Source organism: Budorcas taxicolor, chromosome 1, assembly GCF_023091745.1.
Source record: "Budorcas taxicolor isolate Tak-1 chromosome 1, Takin1.1, whole genome shotgun sequence".
Lineage (NCBI taxonomy): Eukaryota > Metazoa > Chordata > Mammalia > Artiodactyla > Bovidae > Budorcas > Budorcas taxicolor.
This window is the reverse complement of record NC_068910.1, coordinates 16225602-16240748: the sequence shown is the minus strand read 5'-3', so window position 1 is coordinate 16240748 and position 15147 is coordinate 16225602. Positions and strand designations below refer to the sequence as shown.

General features: G+C 43.4%; 1 protein-coding gene across 4 annotated transcripts in view; it reads left to right on the top strand.

Moving 5' to 3' along the window:
* Window positions 1-15147, top strand: part of ARHGEF3 (Rho guanine nucleotide exchange factor 3) — a 271833-nt gene that overhangs the window by 222249 nt on the left and 34437 nt on the right. For all 4 annotated transcript variants that reach the window (XM_052636557.1, XM_052636544.1, XM_052636535.1 and 1 more), the window contains one exon: window positions 9235-9342. In XM_052636557.1, the coding sequence (XP_052492517.1) occupies window positions 9235-9342 (108 nt within the window). The remainder of the gene's footprint in view (window positions 1-9234; window positions 9343-15147) is intronic.

Here is a 15147-nt window from a genome sequence, read left to right as displayed (position 1 = left end):
GGTAGGTTTCTTTTTTTATTTTTTTTTTATAGTTTTTTATTCTTTTAATTTTAAAATCTTTAATTCTTACATGTGTTCCCAAACATGAACCCCCCTCCCACCTCCCTCCCCATAACATCTCTGTGGGTCATCCCCATGCACCAGCCCCAAGCATGCTGTATCCTGCGTCAGACATAGACTGGCGATTCAATTCTTACATGATAGTATACATGATAGAATGCCATTCTCCCAAATCATCCCACCCTCTCCCTCTCCCTCTGAGTCCAAAAGTCCGTTATACACAGCTGTGTCTTTTTTCCTGTCTTGCATACAGGGTCGTCATTGCCATCTTTCTAAATTCCATATATATGTGTTAGTATACTGTATTGGTGTTTTTCTTTCTGGCTTACTTCACTCTGTATAATCGGCTCCAGTTTCATCCATCTCATCAGAACTGATTCAAATGAATTCTTTTTAACGGCTGAGTAATACTCCATTGTGTATATGTACCACAGCTTTCTTATCCATTCATCTGCTGATGGACATCTAGGTTGTTTCCATGTCCTGGCTATTATAAACAGTGCTGCGATGAACATTGAGGTACATGTGTCTCTTTCAATTCTGGTTTCCTCGGTGTGTATGCCCAGCAGTGGGATTGCTGAGTCATAAGGGAGTTCTATTTGCAATTTTTTAAGGAATCTCCACACTGTTCTCCATAGTGGCTGTACTAGTTTGCATTCCCACCAACAGTGTAGGAGGGTTCCCTTTTCTCCACACCCTCTCCAGCATTTATTGCTTGCAGATTTTTGGATCGCAGCCATTCTGACTGGTGTGAAGTGGTACCTCATTGTGGTTTTGATCTGCATTTCTCTGATAATGAGCGATGTTGAGCATCTTTGCATGTGTTTGTTAGCCATCCGTAGGTCTTCTTTGGAGAAATGTCTATTTAGTTCTTTGGCCCATTTTTTGATTGGGTCGTTTATTTTTCTGGAATTGAGCTGCATAAGTTGCTTGTATATTTTTGAGATTAGTTGTTTGTCAGTTGCTTCATTTGCTATTATTTTCTCCCATTCAGAAGGCTGTCTTTTCACCTTGCTTATATTTTCCTTTGTTGTGCAGAAGCTTTTAATTTTAATTAGATCCCATTTGTTTATTTTTGCTTTTATTTCCAGAATTCTGGGAGGTGGATCATAGAGGATCCTGCTGTGATTTATGTCTGAGAGTGTTTTGCCTATGTTCTCCTCTAGGAGTTTTATAGTTTCTGGTCTTACATTTAGATCTTTAATCCATTTTGAGTTTATTTTTGTGTGCGGTGTTAGAAAGTGATCTAGTTTCATTCTTTTACAAGTGGTTGACCAGTTTTCCCAGCACCACTTGTTAAAGAGATTGTCTTTACTCCATTGTATATTCTTGCCTCCTTTGTCAAAGATAAGGTGTCCATATGTGTGTGGATTTATTTCTGGGCTTTCTATTTTGTTCCATGGTAGGTTTCTTAATGAGAGCAAATAGTAGCCCAGTCGGTACTCTTGCTTGGAGAATCCCATGGATGGAGGAGCCTAGTGGGCTGCAGTCCATGGGGTCGCTAAGAGTCGGACACGACTGAGCGACTTCACTTTCACTTTTCACTTTCATGCATTGGAGAAGGAAATGGCAACCCACTCCAGGATTCTTGCCTGGAGAATCCCAGGGACGGGGGAGCCTGGCGGGCTGCCGTCTATGGGGTTGCACAGAATCGGACACGACTGAAGCGACTTAGCGGCAGCAGCAGCAATAATCAAGCAGATTTCATGGAATCTTGACAGCCATGTTGGTGCCTCTCCAGGGGTGTCCTACCTTTAAGTTTAAATGTTTCAAGGTATCTCTCTCTATTCTCAGTTTCCCAGCCTCCTGGATCTGGCTCTATTCTGGCCTATAGCAGTTGAGAATGATTTAAATTCAGTAGTGGGATATTTTTTTTTGCATTTTACCAGGTTTCTTCTACTTAGGTCCAATTCTAGACGATGTCTGCCTCCTCGGTATCCTTTGTCTGATTCTAGACGGTGTCTGCCTCCTCGGTATCCTTCGTCCAATTCTAGACGGTGTCTGCCTCCTCGGTATCCTTTGTCCGATTCTAGACGGTGTCTGCCTGCTTGGTATCCTTTGTCACTAGACAGACCCTCACTAACAAGTAAAGTAAAAATCTCAGATGGCACCTGTATGTGCCAGGTCAGCATTCACTGGTACATCTGCAAAACTGTTTTCTGTCCATTGAAGTAAATCTTTGTATTATGGGGCATTTTGACCAGGCACCATAGGCAGCATTGTGCACACTACGTCCTTCGCCAATGTAGGGTTGGCCCCTAGATTTGCCAGTTGCCACACAAACAGTCAGACACAACTGAGTGACTGAACTCTACAACAAAACCTGGAATCCATGCCATTTCCCACACAGACCCTTTCCCTGGCCCCATATCGCTTTGAAGCAGATCCCAAGCATTGTAACATTTTATGTCCCTTATTCATGGTATTAATGGTCCAGGAAAGTTTGTGTTATGTTCAGGATAATTTGTTTGGAAAGCTAAGAATAAAATGTAGTAGGATATCGTTCACTCACATAAAAGGCGAGTCAGAGATACCCTCTGCTTACGAGGAGAGGACCCTGCGTCCCCAGCTGCAAGGAAGGGGTACAAATCAAGCCTTTGCTGTCTGGCAGAGCCTGAAGACCATCTGAGTGTGCCTGTGAGAGACGCCTTGCTTGGGAGTGTCATCTCTGGGTATGTCTCAGCAGGAAGCTGAGGCTGAAGGCCACTGGCCCAGGACATGACCCATATGAAGCCAGCAGTGGTACAGGGCAGTGGTCAGCCAGCTATGGCCCCTGCACCAAATACAGTCCACTTCCAATGGCCCTAAAGCTATTTGTTTCAGTGGCAGGACATAGTATTGCCCCCGCCTCATCTTAAAAAAATCAGATTTTTTTTTTAAAGAATCAGATTTCTAACCTGTATTTTTAACTCAGTAGTACTTGGAAGTAGAGCTCAGGATCAAAACATTGTAAATGTTGCCTGGTGTACTAAAGATACTATTAGAAAACAGTATTTCGGAAATAAATTTTTTAGAATCTTCTACATACAAATGGCTAACAAACACATGAAAAGATGCTCAACATCACTCATTATCAGAGAAATGCAAATCAAAACCACAACGAGGTACCATCTCACGCTGGTCAGAATGGCTGCTATCCAAAAGTCTATAAACAGTAAATGCTGGAGAGGGTGTGGAGAAAAAGGAACCCTCTTACACTGTTGGTGGGAATGCAAACTAATACAGCCACTATGGAGAACAGTGTGGAGATTCCTTAAAAAACTGGAAATAGGACTGCCATATGACCCAGCCATGCCACTGCTGGGCATACACACCAAGGAAACCAGAATTGAAAGAGACACGTGTACCCCAATGTTCATCGCAGCACTGTTTATAATAGCCAGGACATGGAAGCAACCTAGATGTCCATCGGCAGATGAATGGAAAAGAAAGTTGTGGTACATATACACAATGGAATATTCAATTCAGTTCAGTTGCTCAGTCGTGTCTGACTCTTTGCGACCCCATGAATTGCAGCACGCCAGGCCTCCCTGTCCATCACCAACTCCCGGAGTTCACTCAAACTCACATCCGTTGAGTCGGTGATGCCATCCAGCCATCTCATCCTCTGTCGTCCCCTTTTCCTCCTGCCCACAATCCCTCCCAGCATCAGAGTCTTTTCCAATGAGTCAACTCTTCGCATGAGGTGGCCAAAGTACTGGAGTTTCAGCTTTAGCATCATTCCTTCCAAAGAACACCCAGGACAGATCTCCTTTAGAATGGACTGGTTGGATCTCCTTGCGGTCCAAGGGACTCTCAAGAGTCTTTACTCAGCTATTAAAAAGAATGCATTGAATCAGTTCTAATGAGGTGGATGAAACTGGAGCCTATTATACAGAGCAAAGTAAGTCAGAAAGAAAAACACCAATACAGTATATTAACGCATATATATGGAATTTAAAAAGATGGTAACAATGACCCTATATGCGAGACAGCAAAAGAGACACAGATGTAAAGAACAGTCTGTTGGACTCTGTGGGAGAAGGCGAGGGTGGGATGATCTGAGAGAATAGCATTGAAACATGTATATTATCATATGTGAAATAGATCGCCAGTCCAGGTTCGATGCATGACTTAGGGCGCTCAGGGCTGGTGCACTGAGATGACCCTGAGGGATGGGATGGGAAAGGAGGTAGGAGGGAGGGTCAGGATGGGGAACACATGTCCACCCATGGCCGATTCATGTCAATGTATGGCAAAAAATACCACAATATTGTAAAGTAATTAGCTTCCAATTAAAATCTAAAAAACATTTCTAGAATCTTCTGTAGTGTCCTCTACTGAGCAAAATAGTTGATTGAAAATTGGAGAATCTCCAACAAAACTCCTGTTCCTTTTTCTAATGAACAGAGGGAGACTAGGGGGCCTCAGGCCCTTAAGGACAGTTTCTGTATTTTTTAATGCTTGAAAAAAGTAGAAGAATAATACTTTGGGACATATGAAAATTATATGAAATTTGAATTTTAGTGTCTCTAAATGAAAGCTTAATGGAACACAGCCACATTCACTTATTTACATACTGTTTATGGCTGATGGTAGAGATGAATAGTTGTGACAGAGGCTAGACAGCCCTCAAAGTCTAAAACATTTAGCCATCTGTCCCCTCACTGAAAAATATCTCCAAACCCTAAAGTAGGGCATGGGCTCTGGAGACAGCCTGCCTACATTTAAATCCTAGCCATCTTTTTTTAGCTTTCCCTGTCTTTAAAATGATGAACACAATCGTGCTACCTTGCAGAGATGTTGGGCTTCCCTGATAGCTCAGTTGGTAGAGAATCCACCTGCAATGCAGGAGACCCCGGTTCGATTCCTGGATCAGGAAGATCCCCTGGAGAAGGGATCGGCTACCCACTCCAGTATTCTTGGGCTTCCGTTGTGACTCAGCTGGTAAAGAATCTGCCTGCCATACAAGAGACCTGGGTTCAATCCCTGGGTTGGGCAGATTCCCTGGAGAAAGGAAAGGCTACCCACTCCAGTATTCTGGCTTGGAGAGTTCCATGGACAGTCCATAGGATCTCAAAGAGTCAGATATAACTGAATGACTTTCATTTTTGCAGAGATGTTAGGAGACATAAATTACTAATTATGTGTAAAGCATAGAGAAGAGTCCCTGCAGTGACTATGCACTCATTATTCTTAGTACTGCTAGAGCTTCTCCATCACTCATAGATCAAAACTTCCTGTTTAAAACATGAGGATGATGAAAGCCTCCTCGAGGGTTCGGGGTGGGTGACACATGACGCCTGGGTGTGCAATTCCCAGCACATCTCCTGTCTCACAGATGGAGCCCCAGAAAGGATTCTTGGTGTTTCTAAACATTTGAAGGACATTAAAAAAAAAAATCACTCCATCAACTCACGAACAGAAGCACCTGCTAGCACAGTCGTTGCTCACCTCTCCCTAGCTCCTGGCCAGAGGTAGAGCATCCAAGAGCAGTGTTGCCCTGCAGTAGAGTGGTCAGTTCTCCATTAAAGGCTGCATATTTGGGCCCTTCTGGGCCATGTTTATGGCTCAGTAAAACCAGAGTGTCAGGGAAGCTACAGAGGTGATGTGGAAGACCCTTCCACTGTTCTCCAACCCTACTCTGGCTGCAAAAATGAGGTGTAGGGAGAATGAGTGGTTTCCTGTATGCTGTGTCTGTTAGAATGGAACCTTCTTTTTTTGAGAAATAAAAATAGTCCCAAATTATATTGATATGATAGGCATTTTCTTACATTGCATATGTTGTGCTTTGGTTTTTATCTCTTAGAGGGAAAAATGAGGGAAGGACAAAAACTGTATCCCCTAGGGAAGGATTATTAAAAATATATTTAATGAAACCTCACATTAAAAATAAAATTACATGCAGTGCTTTATTCGCTTTTGTTTGTAATTCAAGCACAAGAGACTTTTAAAATTGCTGAATCAATTCCTTTATGTAAAAATATGACCTGTATGTCTTTCTTCATCCTCTCCTTCCTTTCTTCCCACCTTTTCCTTCTTTTTTCCTGCTTCCTTGTCCCCTAGAAAGATAAAGAGAAAATATTTGATAAAAGTCAGTACTCATTCATGATAAAAATTCACAGCTAACTTAGCATGGAAAGGAACTGCCTTACTTGATAAAGGGTATCTCTTCCATACACTTAGCAAATATAATACTTAATGTGAAACCTTCATAATAATTACTTTATAATTAGGAATTAGACTATGGTACTCAGTCTCGCAGCTTGTAACCAACAACATACAGATAGTCCTAGCCAGTGCAATAAGATAAGAAAAAAATAAAAAAGCTGTGAGATATGGAAAACATGCAACAAGACTGTTATTCAAGAAATACTGCCCACACTGCATTTTTCTTTTTTGCTTTTTTTTTTTTTTAACCTCTTTAATGAGATGCCCTCCTGTTCTGTCTTAAAACTGTAGGGTAAAGGTATAGTCTGCACTTGAAAGTGGGTTTAGCAGTGACCTTGCCCAGCTTGGTTTGGCAGCTGAGTTTTTGGATTAGGGAGCTTCTGAAGGTTGTGTTCTGTCATCTCTTTATAAAGCTGAAAAGCATCCCTGGAATTGTATTTGCTGGTTCTCAGTACAGCTATTTAACTGGAATCTGGAAACATTTTCCCTGAGGGCTCTTTTTAGACAGCAGTAAAATGTAGCTGGAGACATACGGAGTAAATGGAAAAGAAAAATCAAATTAGGCCAAGAATGTTTTTAATCTCCTATTCTCACTGAAGCCCTCAAGGAGAACACCATAATTCATACTTCACTCATGTGGATCAGGCATAAAGCCCTCTCCATAGATCTAATAACCTGTAAATGTTCTGGTTTGAAATTGCACCTGCCCACTTTGCTGGATCAAGTACATCGTGCAGCAGTGGTTTCTGTTTCGGTTGTTCATTACTTGGGAATGTCACATTGCCAGAGAGCAGCCCAGAGTTTACTTCCAAATGGGTGAAGCCTTAGGAAGGGAGTTTTAATTACAATCTCATGTAGCGACACTGGGCACATCCTGCAGAGGGGCTGATATTTGCACTGTGCATGCTTCTTACAGCAGTGCAGAAAACACACAGCTGACTGGCTCATGTAAAACGGGCAGCAGAGTCAGCAGAGCCTTAGAAAAGTGACACAGCAAGTGAAACAAAGCCGACCTTCCCTCATCCCACCAAGCATGCAAGGCTCCCTGCTCCCTTTTTAAAGCAAGATAACCCAGTTGGCATTTGCCCTTCAAACTCCCCAATTTGATATGGAACCTGTGTCCTAGGAGCTTTAGCCATTGAGACCTGGGAGTCAAGGGGCTCTGAGGTGTGTGGCCGGAGTATGAGACCGAATCCTGCTTCCCTAGGAAAGCCCTCTTCTCACTTGCTGCAATGCAGTTTGTGCCGCCAAAGGTGGTATATCAAAACTCTGGCATTTTCAGCCAAAGCAGGAGCCATTTAGAAAAATTCAGGGGATGCTCAAGAGGCTGTGCGTGCGTGCGTGCAAGCATGTGTGTGTGTGTGTGTGTGTGTGTGTGTGTGTGTGTGTGTGTCTATTCAGTAAGCCTGCCTGTGGTGCAGCTCTGACGTAAAAAATATTTTTAAAATCCTCCTCTGGGCACAGATACTCAGGAGCCAGGCACTGGACAGGGAGCATCCTTGAAGGGCACTGTCACCTGAAAACAGAGGGGCAATCGGATCTTTGTCTTCAGCATTTACATAATTATAATGTGATATTGCTCGTGTTGAGAGATTCATCCTTTGCATTTTGGAACTAAGCCTTCCTGGTGTTCGGAGAATTGCCTTCTGTCTGTTCAGCTCAGCATGCCAAGAGGCTGGAGAGGTCCCCAGCAGCCCGGATGCATTCTCTGTTTTGGGAAAGTATTTGCTTCAAGAAACCATGAAGTCACTCCTGGCCACATCGTGGAATTGTTTTGTGCTTTTTAAACAGCCTTTAGATTTCTTCTATTTGCCAGAAAGGTTGGGTCTGTTTCAGAGGAATCTTCTGTTTTCTAAGGCTGGCAAGGGCATAAAATGACATGAGAATGTCTTGGCAGAACTCCAGATTCAGGCAAGATTTTCCCAAGCACCTACTATGTTCAAAACACCTTGCAGGGATATTCTAGAGAATTTTAACTCTCAAAACTTTGAAGGCAATGGCTGAAAAAGAAAGATGAACACCTGGAGGCTCCCTCTGGAAATGGTTGAGTTTCGCCACAACCACTGGCAAGTGTGGCTTTTTCCATCAAAATCTGGTGTCTTCATGTGCTGTCCAGCATCTCCCGCAGGTCAGATGGAGCTTAGGAAGACAAGGGTAACTGTTCTCTTTGTCAAGTGTTTTGTCTGTCATCCCTCGCTTTTCCACAGCCTCTTGTTTTTATTTATGTAACTCTAATCTGCAGAGTCATTGGTTTAGGTAGGCTCCCCCACCCATCAGCTTGCTTTGGGGTAACTTGCAGATTTGCACATGTTTTATGTGGTGATAATTTTCATAACTTGTGGCTAGGTATAGTATAAAAACTAGTGCTCGTGGTAGGGTTTTCTCTCTGTATATTTTCTTTTTGCCGTCTAGTTGTTATTTATAAGTATTAATATGTGCATTTCAAATATATGGTAGGTACAAGAGGCTTTCTTAACAGCCTAGTAATAGAAAAACTTCTTTAAAATATTTTTTTAATTTGGTGTACTAAAAGAAAGAAAGAGTCTTTGTGCTTTAGAAAAGCCATTGCATATTAGAAATTTGGACAGTGGTTTCAGGCAAGGTGGAGAAAAGGTTTTTTTAAAAAGATGAAACCAGAAGCATCAAAAGACAACCGCCCAACAAGGTCATTGGATGGGAAATTGGAGGCAGCTTTTGTCTGCAAGAGGGGTTGGAGAGAGTGATTCTCCTGAGTGGGAGCCTCTGATTTAAAAGCCATCAGACACTGTTGGGGTGAAGGAATTTGCCTATTTGCTGTTTGCTCAGAGACTGCCTCTGTTGACCCCAACCCACCCCCACCCCGACTATTTACCCTTTCCTGGCTCACCAGTCACCTTCACACAGCAGGAGTGAGATGAGTACCATTTTCATTCTCCAGAGTGGTGTGCAGCCAGCCTCTCGTGGAGTGAGACATGACTGTGTGGTGGAGTTACATTCTCTTTGGAATTGACCATTGACAGTTTCCTTTTTCTTTTTTAACCCTAGGAGCCTAGTAATAAACGAGTCAAACCTCTTTCCAGAGTCACATCCCTCGCCAACCTCATCCCACCTGTGAAGGCCACGCCGTTAAAGCGCTTTAGCCAAACCCTGCAGGTAAGGACACGGTGGGCTCATGTTTGCAGAAAACCCTGTTGTGTGGGAGGAGACACCTCTGTCCTAGCCAGAACCTCCCCTGGTTTCAGTCTGACCTGAATCAATGCTTATTATTTGAGTAGAAGAGAGCAAGTGAGCAGACTGGAAGAGAAAGATGTTTTAAAGTTGGTGTCAGACAGTCCTTCAAGGTGTAACTGGAGGCGTCATCTCTGTTGGGTCTTTCCTCACAGTTGTGTTTCAGAGACCCCATCCAGACGTACTTTCATAGGTATCCATTTGATCCTAAAATATCTATGGGCCTCCCAAGAAAACCAGCGCCTGACCTCAGATGGAGGGCAAGAGAGCCTAGTGGCTTCGACGAGTGGCTTAGAGCCTCGCAGCATGTGAGAAGAAACTCAGCCCGCCCACTCATTTCTTATGGCCCTAGAGCTGAGAATGATTTTTGCTTTTTAAATTGGCTGCAGAAAAGCAATCCAAAGAGTAGTATTTCATAACCCATGAAGATGATTTGAAATTGCAGTGTCTGTAGCTGCAGTTGTGCAGGGACACAGGCGTGCCTAAATGTCCGTGTGTTGTCTGTAGCTGCCGTGGCCCTACAAAGGCAGAGTCAAGTAGCTGTCACCCCGACCATATTGCCCACAACACCAAAAATATTTACTATTGGACCCATTACAGAAAATGTTTGTTGTTCCCTGACTGAGGATAAGGGCCCAGGAGTAAAGTATCTCACTTCTGGGCTTGGCTCTGTCCCTCAAAGAGTTTGTCCCCTTGGGCAGGTAACTCCACACCTCTCTAGGTCTTGCCATTATTCCATGTGGGTACACTGGGCATGGTGCTGCCAGCTCCTCTAGAGAACCGCTGTGAAGACTTACAAAGTAGTACGTTTAAAGGACGTAGCACGGTTCCTTGGCCCATGGTTCGTAATCACTGACTTCCTAACTAGTTAAGGTGTAAATATTAGCTACTGTAAAAATTCTTTGGTTAATTCAGGTGGTTGTAGTTCTTATTCATAACCTCCTGATAAAGTTTATCTTTTAAAGTGAACATTGAGGTTTTTTTTTTCCTTTCCCAAAGGCCTTGGGCACCTAGTATGATAAAAATCCTTTTCCTATCATGAAAAGGCTCACCTTCTTCAGCTGAGTAGACTTGAGTCTGCCAGTTCCTTACATGTCCTGAATACTTTTGCTTAGCAATATTTTTTATCTTGACTTTCTGAGTTATTAGGAGAGTTGTGGGCCAGCACCCAAGGCATGTCCCAAGCTATGGAGACCAGTGATTTGAGAGCTGTTTGAAGTCTCCCTCACCCGCTCCTGTCCTTGCTGTCACACCCAGCAGCCCAAACTCTTCCCCCCTTTTTCCTGTCCACCCCTCAGTGCTCATCCCCTGCCCTGCGCATCCCTCTGTTAGCTCTGCTAATACTTCCTCTGAATGAGTCCTCGTCTCATTACCAATAGGCTTGGCTCTGTGCTGGAACCTCTGGGCTCCTGGCTATCCCCTGATCCCCGTTGTGGAAGAACAGAGGAGAAAAAAAAAAAACACAATAAGGTCATCCTGGGGAGCCAGATGAAGGGCTTTGAAGCTCATGAAGAAAAATGTGTTTACCTTCTCTCCCTGGTGACCAGGCTCTCAGCCCTCTGGCCAAGTTCATCACAGGCTTCCCCTGGAAGATTCATCACCGCCCTAGCCCCGCACATCTGGTCTTTTGCTGAGTTCTGCTTTTCAAAAATTCTTCAGCCTGTTGATTGCCATTTCACCCTTTCCTTTCCATCTCAGTGGTGGTGGCTCGAGGTCACCGTAGTTACTTCCTCCCTTGATTACAGTCTCCATGTTGCCCGCCATCTCTTCCCCTTGTCTCTCCGAGGACAGTCCACCCTGTGCCCCAGGAAGGCCTTTGCTCACTCCACAAGCATTTAGGCAGGCTCTACTCCCTGCCCTCATGTCACTTACATCCTAGATAGGGTTGCCTTCTAGTCACATCTGGCCCTCAGTTGTGTTTTGTTTGGCTGCACGTTGTTGTGAGCTCACATTTAGAAATCAAAAGAGTCCTTGTAACAATCTGGACTTCTGGCTTCTTTTGAGGAATTGGACCACCTAGCATGCTGGGCCTGTGTTCTCACATGGCAGTTATGAGCCGTACCTAAGTAGCCAGTCAGCATTCACCTACAGATGTCCCCACTTCTCCCAGCTATCCTCCCAACACCTGGCCTCTTCACTCAGTGTCATCAGCTTGCCTGGCCTGCAGGCTCCTCATTTGTGCTCACGATTCTAGGGAGAGCGCTGTCTATGCCTCCTCACCGTAGCCCAGCCCCGGCATAAAGTGCATCTTCCATTGTCTTTCCTTCAGCTCCCCAGGAAACCTTTAATTTTTTTCTCTTGTTTCTACTCTACACAGATCCCACACAGGGAACACTGTAGGAAATATTTAATCACCTTGCAAATTTGCCCTGACCTAGAGAACTGGGGCAAAGAGAAATCGAGCCATGTCTGAAATCCAACAGACTTGAGGCCAGACTTGAGGGGCTGGATCTGACATGTGGATATTGGTTTCTAAAACCTCAAAGAATTATTTTGGCAAAATAATTTTTAACTTGTTTAAAATACCAGGATAAAGAGCTAATCCCAGGTTCTGTTTATTGGGCAGAAACAATCAGACAGAAACAGAATGATTATTCATAATGGTTATGTCCACAAACACAGAGAGAACTTGAACAATGTCTTTATGCTGTGAGTGTGTCTTTGGTGGGGATCAATAAATGGAAATATGCCCCTGAGGTTGTATGCAGAGTTAGACAGCCTCGTTTGCAGGATGATCTGCAAAGCTTGGAGTATGCCATCTTGCCCCCACCTATCTCCCTGTAAGTCACCTTGGCACATGCAGTGCAGATTCTGCAGAATTACTTCCAGTCCTAGCATCCCAATAATTGCCTTCTGGCTTTATTGCTTCCTTCCCCACAGCTAGAGCGGGATAGGTGTTAATGTAGCCTGAGGAGCAGGGAGGGTGGGGGAGGGGGCCCTAAAGGGAGTACTCCATGTGCCAAGTTCACTGCCTTCCTCATTTTGCCTCTGGTGGTCCTTATGCCCCTCTAAAATGGGAGAAACAGAAAGAGAAGCCACAGGGCGGCTCCAAACCTCTCGGCAGTCATTCATTCCTTACCCATATGTGTGTGTTCTTTTTCTCTAACTTCCAGAAATAGCACAGTGCTGGAATGGAGCAGCTTGCTTCTCTGTGGCAGTATCCTTGCCCCTGGCTCCTGGCCTTTAGAGATACCCATTCGGCCTCTCAGGGTACATACCTTTTATCGTAGGAGGAGAGATGACTTAGGCCCAAACCCAGTACTTTAATTGATAGTAGAACACTTAGACCCTGATGCTTGGAGGGATTGGGGGCAGAAGGAGAAGAGGGCAGCAGAGGATGAGATGGTTGGATGGCATCACCGACTCAATGGACAGGAGTTTGAACAAACTCCAGGAGATGGTGATAGACAGGGAAGCCTGGTGTGCTGCGGTCCATGGGGTCGAAAAGAGTCAGACATGACTGAGTGACTGAACAAGAACAGAACTCTGAGCAGGCCTTCCTCTGGCTTCCTGGGAGGGTGTCAGGAGAGCTCGGGGCTGGCAACCTCTTCCAAAAAGGTTAAGGGCCGTGTCGCAAATGCAAGTGGTCCTTGGAGCCACAGTTCAGGAGGACACTGCAGGACTTGTTCTCTGTGGCCTCCTCCCTACCCCCACCCCATGCCCCTGTGGACCCGGGTCTTGGGCCCCGGCACAAAGGCGGCATTTGTGGAGGTCAGAGAGGGAGCGCCAACTGCATGGCGCTCCGTCTGCTTCTGACCGGGGAGGTTAGCGCTGCTGCTCGACTGGAGCAGATATCCAGATCCCTCTGTGCCTATAAATCCCCTCCCTGGGCTGCCCAGCTCTGGAAGGGGCTTGTGTGCTCTCACTCATGTGGAGTGAGGAAGGCGGAAGGCGAGCTGCCTTGGCCGGTCAGTCGCTCGCCGAGGCCGCCTCCCCCATCACAGCTGCGCGGCTGGTGGACTCATTTGGGCCGGGTCCAGGGCATGCTATGGGGTGCTGTGTTCCCTACATGGCAACTGAGCCCTCTGTTCTCTTTGAACTGTATTTCTTTTCCCTTATAAGAGTGTGTGTTCATTATGGAAAAATACAGAAAAGAGGAAAGAGAAAGATTCCACTCCCAAACAAGCCCTGTTAATATTTTATAATTTCCTTTCAGTGTTATTCTAGGTCTGTCTATGAAGCTTTAACACTCTGAGCCTAATCTGGGGTTACTCACAGTCTGCCAGCCTTATCTTTGTGTTATCTGTTTACCTTTGGATTTATTCCTCCCCCTTGCCACCCTCAGGGACCGTGGATGACCAGTTTCTCTTGCATCTCTATTGATCTTTGCTTCACATATTTCCAAGCTGCACCGTTAGGTGTATAAAGGTTCCTCTTCATCTCCTGAAGATTTTGTACCTTTTACTAAAGTTAAATATTTCTTTCTCTCAATGCTTTTTTATTGGATTTTCTGTTTTTGTCTTTTCATGCATTTTACCTGCTGTTTCTTGTTCATCTCTTCTTTTCCTCCTCCCTTTGTCATTTAGCTAGATGAAAGTTTTATTGTGGCTTAAGGGAAATGTTATATCACAGTTAGAAAATATGATCTTAATTGACCAAGTATATATTATTCCAACATGATGTGATTTATTTTATATAACCAGTCTCCTATTAATGGATATTTACATTGTAAATATTTTATATCATTAAGTACTTATGTTGAATTTTTTAATGACATTTCTCCTATTTTTTTAAAGTGCCTTCTATTTTGCTTTCTTTTCTGATTATATAACATCATAGTCAGAAAAGGGAATAAAAGTTCTTGTAACCCCATCTTCCCATTACCGAAAAACTTTTATTAATATTTTGGTATATACTTGTGCAATCTTATCTTTTACTGTTAATATATACTGTGTTTATACTTTTTAAAAACAAAATTATAATCATACTATTTTTAACTTGCTTTTGTCTTAACCATATAAAATAACTCATGGTATAAGGACCTTTTTTCTTGTCATTAAACATTTTTCATTATCTCTAGTTTTAAGAGATAATGGGTTCGTATAGTGTTTTGTCAAAAGGATGTATGTTTATTCAATCACCCTTCTATTGTTGAACATTTCAGTAGTTTGCATTTTTCTGCCATTATAGATAATCACAAATCTAAGCCATCTAATATCACTGTTAGACCTCAGTTTTTTTTTTTTAATTTTATATAGGCGTGTAGTTGATTTACAGTTCCATGTTTGTTTCAGGTGTTCAGCAAAGTGATTCAGTCATCCACATATATGCATTCTTTTTCAGATTCTTTTCCCACGTAGGTTATCACAGAATGTTGCGTAGAGTCTCCTGTGCTATGTGGTAGATCCTTGTTGATTATTTTATATGTAGTAGTGTGTATATGTTAATCCCTAACTCCTAATTTATCCCTGCCCCCTACCCCCACATTTCCCCTTTGTAACCATAAGTTTGTTTTTGAATTCTATAAGTCTGTTTCTGTTTTGTAAATAAGTTCATTTGTATCATTTCTTTTTAGATTCCACATATAAGTGATATCATATGATATTTGTCTTTTTCTCTCTGACTTAAATGCATCCACGTTGTTGCAAATGGCATTATTTTATTATGGTTGAGTAATATCCCATTGTATATATGCACCACATCTTCTTTATTCATTCCTTTGTCGATGGACGTTTAGGTTGCTTCCATGTCTTAGCTATCGTAAATAGTGCTGCAGTGAACATTGGGGTG